General features: G+C 39.4%; 1 protein-coding gene and 1 long non-coding RNA gene across 2 annotated transcripts; both read left to right on the top strand.

Annotated features, from left to right (window-relative positions):
* The first annotated feature begins 309 nt into the window (after window positions 1-309).
* On the top strand, window positions 310-1,656 carry LOC111457087. Its single transcript, XR_002712871.1, has 2 exons — window positions 310-574; window positions 646-1,656. It is a non-coding gene; the product is annotated as an uncharacterized LOC111457087 (long non-coding RNA).
* An 829-nt stretch (window positions 1,657-2,485) lies between these two features.
* LOC111456871 (programmed cell death protein 4-like) lies at window positions 2,486-6,966 on the top strand. The gene is made up of 4 exons (XM_023098919.1): window positions 2,486-2,816; window positions 3,537-3,774; window positions 4,421-4,515; window positions 4,712-6,966. Exons 2-4 carry the CDS (start codon window positions 3,552-3,554, stop codon window positions 6,539-6,541), a joined length of 2,148 nt encoding a protein of 715 aa, XP_022954687.1. The 5' UTR covers window positions 2,486-2,816; window positions 3,537-3,551; the 3' UTR covers window positions 6,542-6,966.
* Window positions 6,967-11,032: the final 4,066 nt, after the last annotated feature.

The following is an 11,032-nucleotide window of genomic DNA, read 5'->3' on the forward strand; positions in this document are numbered from 1 at the left end:
AAAAAAAAAAAAAAAAAAAGAAAAAAAAAAAAAAGAAAAAGAAAATTGGGCTTCAATGTTGTACATGGGCCTCTTTATGCAGCCCATTACGAAAAGTGGGCCGTTTGTATGTCAATGAGGGAGGCCCAGTTCATTACCAATTAATCACATGAGGTCTACGTCTTCGGTCTTAAAGATAGAACTGATTGGGCTTACGGAATTCGGGCCTCTATTTCTGCTTCCAGTAACCCTAATCGTCCTGACGAGGCCCAGTTCTAAGCTCGTTTTACTGATTTAATTTGCTCGTCTTACCCTATGGATGCGTCGTCGTGCCCCCGATTTACGAATTTTCAGATGAAGCTGAAATTGATCTCGACGAAGACAAGGAGCAATTTGGCTCTGTGAGGTCGAATTCTAGGGCTATATCGAATGGCGTCGTCGGAGCGATTGTGCGAACTGCGAGGAATTTGCCGGAAAATGTGACTCTGGGGGATTCTTTGGGAGATTTTGACGGAAGAATTTGTGAGGAAGTATTTCTATGAATGGAGGAGTTTGCAGGAGATTCTGCGATGTGTTGGCTTATGGTCTGTAAGAGGTACGAGATTAATCTTAAGTTCATTGTTCTCTTTGTTTCTTGTTTGTTAATTAAGTTGCTGCTTAATTTAGGTTTGTCGTAGCTTTTTCTTTATGGAGGAACTTGAATATGAGGAAACTTGATTGAACTTAGAACTGATGAAGTGCTGAATGTCTGATAATTTGTTTGCCATGGATATCAACTTGATGCTTGACATTTGATATATCACTACATTTTTGTTATTCTTCCTGGCTGCGAATATGAGATCTGAATCATTCTTACAAGGTGTGGAAACCTCTTCCTATTAGATGCGTTTTAAAACCGTCAGGTTGACGACTATACTTAACCGGTCAAAACAGACAATATGTACTACCGGTGGGTTTGGGTTCTTCTAAATGGTATTAGAGTTAGACACCTGACTGTGAGATCCCACATTGGTTAAAGAGGGGATTGAAGCATTCTTAGAAGGGTGTGAAAATCTCTCTCTAGCAGACGCGGTTTAAAACTGTGAGATTGACGGCGATAGGTAACGGACTAAACCAGACAATATCTGCTAGCAATGGGTTTGAACGGTTACCAATGGTATCAGAGCCAGACACCGGATCTTGAAATTTGAAAAGGAGAGAAATGTCTATTGTGTGTGGCTCTTTCATTGAAGAAAAGATGTTTGATTTGAAACATATTATCGGAGCTTGGAGTTCCTCTTAACTGGTCGGGTTGTCATCCCCTTTGAGAAGATCTGCTCAGACGTAGAGTCCCCGCTCCTGATCATAAAGAAAATTTAGACAAGAATTTAATAGAAGAAAGAGCTATTGCTTCGAAATATTCGAAAAAAGATAGAGGTCGGGGAGGGCACGGTACCGGATGTGAAGTTATCCCAGAAACTTGGCAATTTTGAATGTAAAACTTGCTACAGAGAACAGGAAAGACACGACTTGAAGCTTTTGATGGAGACAGATATCCCATTTGGGCTTTTGATGCATGAATGGCCCATCTCTGATCCATAATATGGGCCGAGTAGGCCCAAAGTATGGGAGATGGGCCCAGCCTTTATCCCGTTGAAGCTTTTGATGGAGACAGATATCCCATTTGGGCTTTTGATGCATGAGTGGCCCATCTCTGATTCATAATATAGGCCCATGAGGCCCAAAGTGTGGGAGATGGGCCCAGCCTTTATCCAAGAGTTCGGGAGATGGGCCCATGTTAAGTATTATTTTATAATAAATCTTAAAAGGTTAAATAATAACAATATTTTTCATATAGTAAAATACACCCTTATAAATATGTTTCCAAAATTTACGAGGAATTACTCTTTATTTATGTTAATACTCCTATCATGATTTTTTTAATAATTCAACTTAAAATTTTATAAAAAGAATAACGACAACAAATTAAATTTCACACACGACAACGTTGATACAAAGTTGACTTTAATATTCAGTCTATTTATGTAGTTCAACGTCCAATTTTTCGTGCTCGTGCTCGGTTTTTTAAATTTTATTAATCGTGCTCGTGCTCGGTTTTTTAAATTTTATTAATTGGTATTTTGTCTGGTTCAATAATGCCGGGTGATTTTCAGTATTTTTTTTTATTAAATTAAATTAAATAAAAAATAAATTAAATAGAGGGAGGGGGAGTTGAAAAGGTTGAGCCATAAATTATATTAATTAAAATTAAGAAATTATAATAAATAATATTAAGAAATAATAATAATAAAAAATAAATAAATAAATAAATAAATAAACAAGGAGGAGCTTAATATTATCTGCGGAGACTGGACCGGTTAGCACGGAGGCGAGTGGAAGCAAAATACGGGGAAGAGAAAACAGCAAGGACGCCACGTGGACACCCTCACACAAGGATAAACCCAAACCCCTTCCCTTGATGACGTGTACTTCTAGCCGGAGCCTCCATATAAATACCCCTCTTTCGCCCCCTTTTTTATTTGCCCTCATCCCCCAATTTTTGTTTTTTCATTCTCTCAACCGGCAACAAGAACCAGACAAATTCGGATCGGGGTCCGATAAACCGCCGCTTTTCTGATCTAGGGTTTTTCATCCTTTCCTCCGATTTTTGTTTCGTTTCGCATTCCATTGTAATTTTTCACTTTCTTTTTTGTTTTTCCTTCGCTGGTGCTGTGATTTGGAGATCCGAATCGTCTCTCCTGTCTTGGCTCGAGATCCGGGCCAAGCACAGAAGAATACCACTCCTCCAAGTGTTTTCTTTCGGTTCATTGCTTGCTTCTATCAGTGCTCGCCGATAGGTTCTCTCTTTCTCTCCCTTGTGTTTTGATGTTGACTGCTTTTTATTTTATTTTTTATTTGTTGTGGAGGAAATCGAAGAAATGGAGTGTGGAGTGATTGATTGTTGGTTTTTTCTCTCGAAGGATTTATTGAACTTGAGGAAGTGAAGGTTTAGTTTAGGTATTAGATTTTTGTCTGTCTGTCTTCCATTTCCGAGTTATCTGAGGTTTAATTTCAAGATGTTGTGTAAGAGCCTTTCATATTTGTTGGAGTATGTGGACGCGGTCTTGCGGGCGCATATTTCTGTTGCTTCATTTTGCCCCTTTTCTGATTGATTTTTTTTTTTTATTTAATGGATTTATACTTGGATTAAGTCGTTCTTTTGGTTACCGTATTGAATCTCCTGGGTAGGATGTATTTTTATTTTTAGCATGAGATAGATGTTAAATCTGCTGCCAGTTTAATTAATGCAAGTTTTAGCTATGGAATTTATTTTTCAATTTATGTGTTCTGTGTGCGCTTTTTTTCCTTCTATGTTATGGATTTTATTATAGATGTATGTTTCCTGTATTGTAATTTTGTTTACTATACTATAGTATCTGGGTAGATTTTGTTTTATAGATAGGTTTAAATCTGCAGCCATATTCATAAATGCATGTTTTTTTATGTATCGGCTTTATTTATCAATTTTTGCTGTCTGTATGTGCCTTTTCCCTCTCTGACTTATAATTTACACGCAGGTATCTCCAGCATAAATGGCATCGAATGAAGGATTCCTGACTGAGGAGCAGCGGGAAGTGATGAAAATAGCGAGTCAGAATGTGGATGTTTTGTCATCCTCTCCGAAATCTCCCAAAGGCTCACTACTTCCTGAATATCATATTAAAGCCCCTGCTGGCGGGAAGGTACCGGCCCCTGGAATGGGAGTGAAACATGTGCGTAGACAACACTCTGGGAAGCATATTAGGGTGAAAAAGGGTGAGTTCATCTGTCATCATTGTATTACTGATTTTGTTGCGAGCAACGCAAATTTGAAGAGAATGGAAGTGTCTCTTTTGAATGATGTTATTAGTTAGAGAGTATCTGAAAATTTAATGTGTTCTATTTGAACGCTTCATAAACAGCAAGCAAAGAACTCAGACTATTTATAGACTCTTTGAATTAATACTAGATGTTGACTAATAGAAGATCGTTTGCTGTTCTGAATGATACGATCTTTTAACTGCACCAGGTTCTGATAAATCTTATGTTATTATCATATTTATGCGTTCAGTAGTTAATATCTATGATTATATTTCTGTGTTCAGAATTTCTCTTAGGCCTACTTCCCCACCTCTAGAATTTCAGTTTATACGCGTGAAATTTGTATCCAGGCGGTGCTCTTTTAACTACATGATTTTAATGTATTTTTAGAATTGCCTGTGAAATCTCTCGACACCCTTTTCTACTTGGCCATCTCGCAGTGTACATTTTGATTTCTAGTTTCTACAATCAATATTCCAATAGTTTGAAAGTCCTACCTTATTTGACTATACATGATAAAATCTATATTGTTAGGTGTCGTTTAAGCAGTTTTTCCTGTTCATATGCTTCTAACCACTAGTATGTATACTGTTGGTGACAGATGGGGCTGGTGGAAAGGGCACCTGGGGTAAATTACTCGACACTGATGGTGATTCTCATATTGACAGAAATGATCCTAATTATGACAGTGGCGAGGTAATTTCAATATTGAGTTGGATTTTGATTTTCTGTTCTTTTTTATGATTGTCCAATCAAGCGATGTTTGTACTGTTATGAACCTAAGTCTCCGAGGAGATAGCATTCCCAAATATAGGTTTGAGGTTTGATGATAGAAACTTGTGATTTCCAAATCTGAGTATTTATTCTGTCTTTGAAATTTTCTCTTTAATAGGAACCATACCAACTTATTGGGTCGACTGTATCAGATCCTTTGGATGATTATAAGAAATCTGTTGTATCCATTATAGAGGAATACTTTAGTACTGGTGACGTGGAATTGGCGGCATCTGATCTTGGAGATTTAGGCTCAAGTGAATATCATCCTTACTTTATTAAACGGCTAGTATCAATGGCAATGGACAGACATGATAAGGAGAAGGAAATGGCTTCAGTTCTGCTTTCTGCTTTGTATGCTGATGTCATCAGTCCTGCCCATATAAGGGATGGGTTTTTTATGCTACTTGAATCGGCTGATGATCTTGCTGTGGATATATTAGATGCAGTTGATATCCTTGCTTTGTTCTTAGCTCGTGCTGTGGTTGATGATATACTTCCCCCAGCATTTTTAGCCAGGGCAAAGAAAGCATTGCTGGAATCATCCAAAGGAAGTCAGGCTATCCAAACTGCTGAGAAGAGCTATCTCTCTGCTCCACATCATGCGGAACTTGTCGAGAAAAGATGGGGGGGCAGCACACATTTTACAGTAGAGGAAGTGAAGAAAAAGATTGCTTATCTCTTACGGGAATATGTTGAGAGTGGAGATACTTCTGAGGCTTGCAGATGCATAAGGCAGTTAGGTGTTTCATTCTTCCATCACGAGGTTGTGAAGAGGGCTTTGACTCTTGCCATGGAGATCCGAACAGCAGAACCCCTGATACTGAAGCTTCTGAAGGAAGCTGCTGAGGAAGGTCTGATAAGCTCTAGTCAAATGGTTAAGGGGTTTTCTCGGCTGGCAGAGAGCCTTGATGACCTTGCTCTTGATATTCCATCGGCGAAATCTTTGTTCGAATCCTTGATTCCAAGGGCCATATCTGAAGGATGGCTTGATGCTTCCTTTGTGAAATCTTCAGATGAAGATGTGGATGTTGGATCTAAAGATGATAAGCTGAGACGCTATAAGGAAGAGGCTGTGACTATAATTCATGAATATTTTCTTTCGGATGACATTCCTGAATTATTACGAAGCCTAGAAGATCTCGGTACACCCGAGTATAATCCAATCTTTTTGAAGAGACTGATTACACTTGCAATGGATAGGAAAAACAGAGAAAAAGAAATGGCTTCAGTCCTGCTTTCAGCTCTTCACATTGAGATATTCTCTACAGAGGATATTGTCAATGGTTTTGTGATGCTGCTGGAGTCTGCCGAAGATACAGCGCTGGACATTTTGGATGCATCAAATGAGCTTGCTCTCTTTCTAGCCAGAGCGGTGATTGACGATGTCTTGGCTCCTCTGAATCTCGAGGATATTGCTAACAGGTTGCCCCCAAATTGCACTGGAAGTGAGACAGTGCGAATGGCTCGGTCATTAATTGCAGCTCGTCATGCTGGTGAAAGGCTTTTGAGATGCTGGGGTGGAGGAACGGGCTGGGCAGTGGAGGACGCAAAGGACAAGATCCAGAAGCTCTTGGAGGAGTACGAAAGTGGAGGAGTCGTGAGTGAAGCTTGCCAGTGTATCCGTGATCTGGGAATGCCTTTCTTCAACCACGAGGTTGTGAAGAAGGCATTGGTCATGGCAATGGAGAAGAAGAACGACAGGATTCTAGATCTGCTGCAGGAATGCTTCAATGTTGGCCTGATCACCATCAACCAGATGACTAAAGGCTTCTGTAGGATCAAAGAAAGCCTCGACGACCTGGCACTCGACATTCCAAATGCAGGCAAGAAGTTTACTCTCTACGTGGAGCATGCCCAGAAGAAGGGATGGCTGTTACCATCGTTCGGATCAGCTTCTGCTGCTGCTGCTGCAGATTCCTCCGTGCTCTTGGCTGTAGCTTCCTGAGGGGGAGAAAAAACAGAGTTTTAGATTGTTTATCTCAAGCATGTTGTTGGCTGTTACATCTCTCTGCATCGTGTCGAGGAGGCGCCAGGAGTGAGCGAGCGAGCGAGCTTGTGGCCTGCTTGGTGGCTCCCCTCTCATCTCAAGGTAGTAGTTAGTAGTAAGTAGAAGAGTAGGTATGATGGGTGTTTTGCTTCCTTCTTCCTTCTTCCTCCTGATGATGATGGTTGTTTTATTACTTTAGCGGTGGTCTTATGATAAGGAGATGATATGATCCCCCTGCCATTGTATAAAAAGCTCGGTTTCTGTTTCTTTTTCTTGTTCAGAATTTTAGGCCAAATGTCGTGATATCTCATGTTGTTTAGACAGGATGGATGGATCCCTTTTATATTTCATAATGCTCTGCTCTGCTCTGCTGCTTCGCACAACATGAAAGGGTTGTTGGTGGACAGTACTCCCTCACTAATTACTACTAATTTTCTTTTTATTTCCTTCATTAGATGTCTGAGTTTAAGAGCTTTTTGTGGTATTATGGGGCCATCAACCTTTGTTGCTCATTATATTTTCTGGTTCGATTTCCTCGGGATCGACAATATATATGGATGAGACGATTTTCCCTTGAGTTTGGGTTGGATTTTTCACTGGCTCGGCTGGGAAGCTTCTCTTCCATGTTTGTTCGAGACGTTTTCCCCTTGGCTTGGGAATGTTAGGAACGAGAAAAACTCTAAAGATATATTTATTTTCATCTTGTTGGCTATGCTAAGGGTTCGAGCAAAATACTCATTGTGAAACATTTCAAACTCCTTCTAAAGGGCTTCCGGTATCCTTGTATGTTTATAGAATCCCATATGTTCTTTGTTGTATCCTTGTTGAGGATTGTCTCCGAGATCGAACGAATTTTTCCAACTTTTGATCTTCGCTTCTTCCGGGCATTTGTGGAAATGATGTCTTTCTTTTGTTGCTGCTTCTTCTGGGAATTTGTGGAAACGATCTGCTTCTTCAGGGAATTTGTGGAGACGATGTCTTCTGTTGCTCTGCAGAAATCCCATGGAAACGATGTCTTCTGTTGCTGCAGAAATCCCATGGAAACGATGTCTTCTGTTGTTGCAGAAATCCCATGGAGACGATGTTTTCTGTTGCTGCAGAAATCCATAGAAACGATGTTTTCTGTTGCTGCAGAAATCAATGGAAATGATGTCTTCTGTTGCTGGAGAAGTCCCATTCTCTACCAAATTTCTGTTGCTGGAGAAGTCCCATTCTCTACCAAATTTCAGTACTCTTTTGAACGCAAAAAGTTTTTCATGAGTATCATGTAATGATCATAGTACCCATCAAATTTTGGATTCTTCCGAAATTGGTGTCTATGTGATTGAGATGAGTTTGATTTGGTTGTAATCTCCTACGCAGAGGAAAAAAAATATTTAAAATTATGTAGAATACTTTGAACCTCCCCTCATACCAATGTAGTATTCAATATAAAAATTGACATAAATAATAATAATTAGCATTTAAGAACCTAATTCGATGCAATATATTTACGTATCCAACCAGCGACTAGGAAATCCGCATGACCAAACAAGGGTCTTCTTCTTTCATTCTAATACGCGAACACGAAGTCTTTTGGCGCGGAAAAGCTCCAGGTGCTCTCGAAATGCGTCTCAAGACAGTGGAGCTTCGGACAGTTCCCACTCATCGTTCTTGCCGACCTCAACGTTGATCCTCCAGAAATGGACGAAGACAGTTCCGTTCACGTTTCAGCTTCGACTATCTCTAGGTCACTTTCTTTTTCGCACTCTCTCTAATGTTTAATCCTATTTAGAAAATTTTCTGGAAAACCGCGGAGCGGTTTGTTTCTTGTTTCATGATCGCGAGTAGTTTAGGTGTTTTTTTATCAGCTTTGTCTTATTTAACTCGCGGAATATACTGTTGAAGAAGTTGCTGATCCTTCTTGTCATTGATTGCTTTGCGTACCTTTTAGGATATGATTTCTGTATTAGAGAGGTGTGAAGCGTGAGATTTTGAAACACGTCTACTGAATAGAGGTTTAGGTTGGAGAAAGAACAAAACATTCTTCGATCAACTCGTGAAAATCTCTCCATAGTTAGCAGTGAGCTTGAATTGTTACAAATAGTATTTGAGGTGTTTTTCAATGGAAGTGAATCGTGATATCTCACATCGGTCTAAGAAAGGGAACCACCAAGAGAAACCACGGAGCATTCCTTAAAATTTTGAGGGAAATCTCATAACCCAAACCTTGGAATTGCTCATCTTCGAAGGTATAAGAATTGCTCACTTGAACCTATGTTGGTGGCTAGTTATACCATTTTAGCATTGGTAGATAGTTAGTACAAGGAGTTCATACCTTGAGAAAGGCACCAATCCTATTGATACTCATACCAAGTAAACACTACTCTGTTGAACTTATGTTGCAGTGGAAACATGGAACTATCAAAATTATCCTTTCCTTCCGAGCTTCACTCTAAGGTCTTAAAAACATGTTTACTATGAAAAGGTCTAGCCCTATGTCGACTAGTGTCTTGCACCGTCTAGTAACCGACTTTGATACCATTTGTAACAGCTCAAGTCCGCTCCTAGCAGATGTTGTACGTTTTAACCCATTACATATCGCCAGCAGGCTCATGATTTTAAAACGCATTCACTAGGGAGAAGTTTTCACACCCTTATAAAGAATGCTTCGTTCTCTTTTCCAACCAAGATGAGATCTCACAAATATACAAGGATTCATTGATTTGGTTAAGAAATTGAATAATTTTCTTTGAATACATGGATAAGTTGTTTAAACTTACGGTTTAATTGTGGGTAGCAAGAGAGGCCGGGCGGTGACAATTGAGAGGTTGTCATTGAGCATTTCTAGTCACACGAGAAGAGAGGTCAAATGACAAGACCATACGCCCATTTGGCTCCTTGCGGAGTATAGCTCTCATCTAGTGGAAAACGGAGCAACGCCCATAAAGTTCCAGCGAAAAGGGAAGGCTGGTTAGGCCGTATGCCCAAGGGCAGAATTCAAGATTCAAACCTATAGTGATGATATATGTCTTTAACATCAATACTAATCTTGCATTCATGTAGGGTTCTACGGATCATTGCCCTGTTTCTCTTCAGCTGTCAGAAGCCAGTTCTGTCAGAAGCCACTTCATTCAGTAAGTTATTAGGAGCTCCTTTATTAAGCAGCTGACATGTCGGATTACAACACTTCGTTCTGAATCTCTTGAACTTCACTTTTTTCCTATTTGTAGGCTTCAAAATGAAGCTTTGATCATTTTCATGAGCGGTACTATGATTGGAGGACAGACACTACTGGAATCCGGTGATTATTTCATCGTCTTTTTTCGGCCCAAGCCTACCGCTAGCAAATATTATCCTTTTTGAACTTTCACTCTCTAGCTTCTTCTCAAAGTTTTTAAAACACGTCTGCTAGGAAGAGTTTTCCACACCTTTATAAAGAATGTTTTGTTTCCCTTCCCCCACGTGACATCTTTATAAGGGCTTATAATGGAAACGAAACATTCTTTATATGGGTGTAGAAACCTCTCCCTGGTAGATGCGTTTTAAAAACCTTGAAAGGAAGTTCGAAAGGGAAGACCCAGAAAAGACAATATCTGCTAGCGGTGAGCTTAGACTGTTACGATTTTATATTATTATAATTGAAATTTCCCTTTTTTGGTTAGATATGTTGGATGAAAGTTCCACGTCGACTAATTTAAGAAATGATCATGGGTGGAATACTATCTCATTGGTATGAAGGAAACCCCAAAACAAAGTCACGAGAGCTTATGCTTAAAGTGAACAAATATGATACTATTGTGAAAATCCGTGGTACCTAACAAGATATTAGGTGATGATCTCAGCTAACACATATTGGTCCACTTCAACAGGTCAGATTCTCAACGGTCATATAGCTTAGTTTTATTTTTTCAATTATTTATTTAATAGAGATCAATGGTTTTGATTTATTTAAAAAAGAAAAAAAAAAAGGAAAGGATAAAGGGTATTTATAGTAATTTAATTAATGCCCGTGTGGTAGACGTTCATGTCAATGCTGAAATTACAGTATTAATTGTTCCATTTCTGATACATGTTGGATAAAACAAACTTATTGCTATGTTCTTTTTTTCCATTAATTTTTAAGGAAACGTTTTTGTTTTCATCAAAATCAAACCATTGTGTTTCAGTGTTGGTTTGACCTTGTGTTTCTTCTTTGGAGCTCCCATGCAGCGGTTGCAAGCGATCTCGTAGAAAAACTCGAAGGAGTAGCCATGCGGGGGGGCTTAGAAGTTGAAGAAATGGCTCAGCTTGAACCGATTTGATTCGATCGGTTTTGTAATGGCCCAAGTTCACCGCTAACAGATATTGTCCTCTTGGAGTTTTTCCTTTCGAGCTTCCCCTTAAGGTTCTTTGTAAAGGATGTTTCGTTCTCCTCCTTGACCGATGTGAGATATCATAATTCACCTCCCTTCAGGGGCCAGCGTTCTC

This window comes from Cucurbita moschata, unplaced genomic scaffold (assembly GCF_002738365.1).
Source record: "Cucurbita moschata cultivar Rifu unplaced genomic scaffold, Cmos_1.0 Cmo_Scf00019, whole genome shotgun sequence".
Lineage (NCBI taxonomy): Eukaryota > Viridiplantae > Streptophyta > Magnoliopsida > Cucurbitales > Cucurbitaceae > Cucurbita > Cucurbita moschata.

What these genes read in the sequence shown, in the direction of transcription:
- LOC111456871 (XM_023098919.1), top strand. Translation starts at nt 3,552, where the DNA reads ATGGCATCGAATGAAGGATTCCTGACTGAGGAGCAGCGGGAAGTGATG. An exon ending in GCATATTAGGGTGAAAAAGG is followed by an intron (nt 3,775 to 4,420) that starts GTGAGTTCATCT and finishes TGTTGGTGACAG; the next exon opens with ATGGGGCTGGTGGAAAGGGC. An exon ending in CTAATTATGACAGTGGCGAG is followed by an intron (nt 4,516 to 4,711) that starts GTAATTTCAATA and finishes TCTCTTTAATAG; the next exon opens with GAACCATACCAACTTATTGG.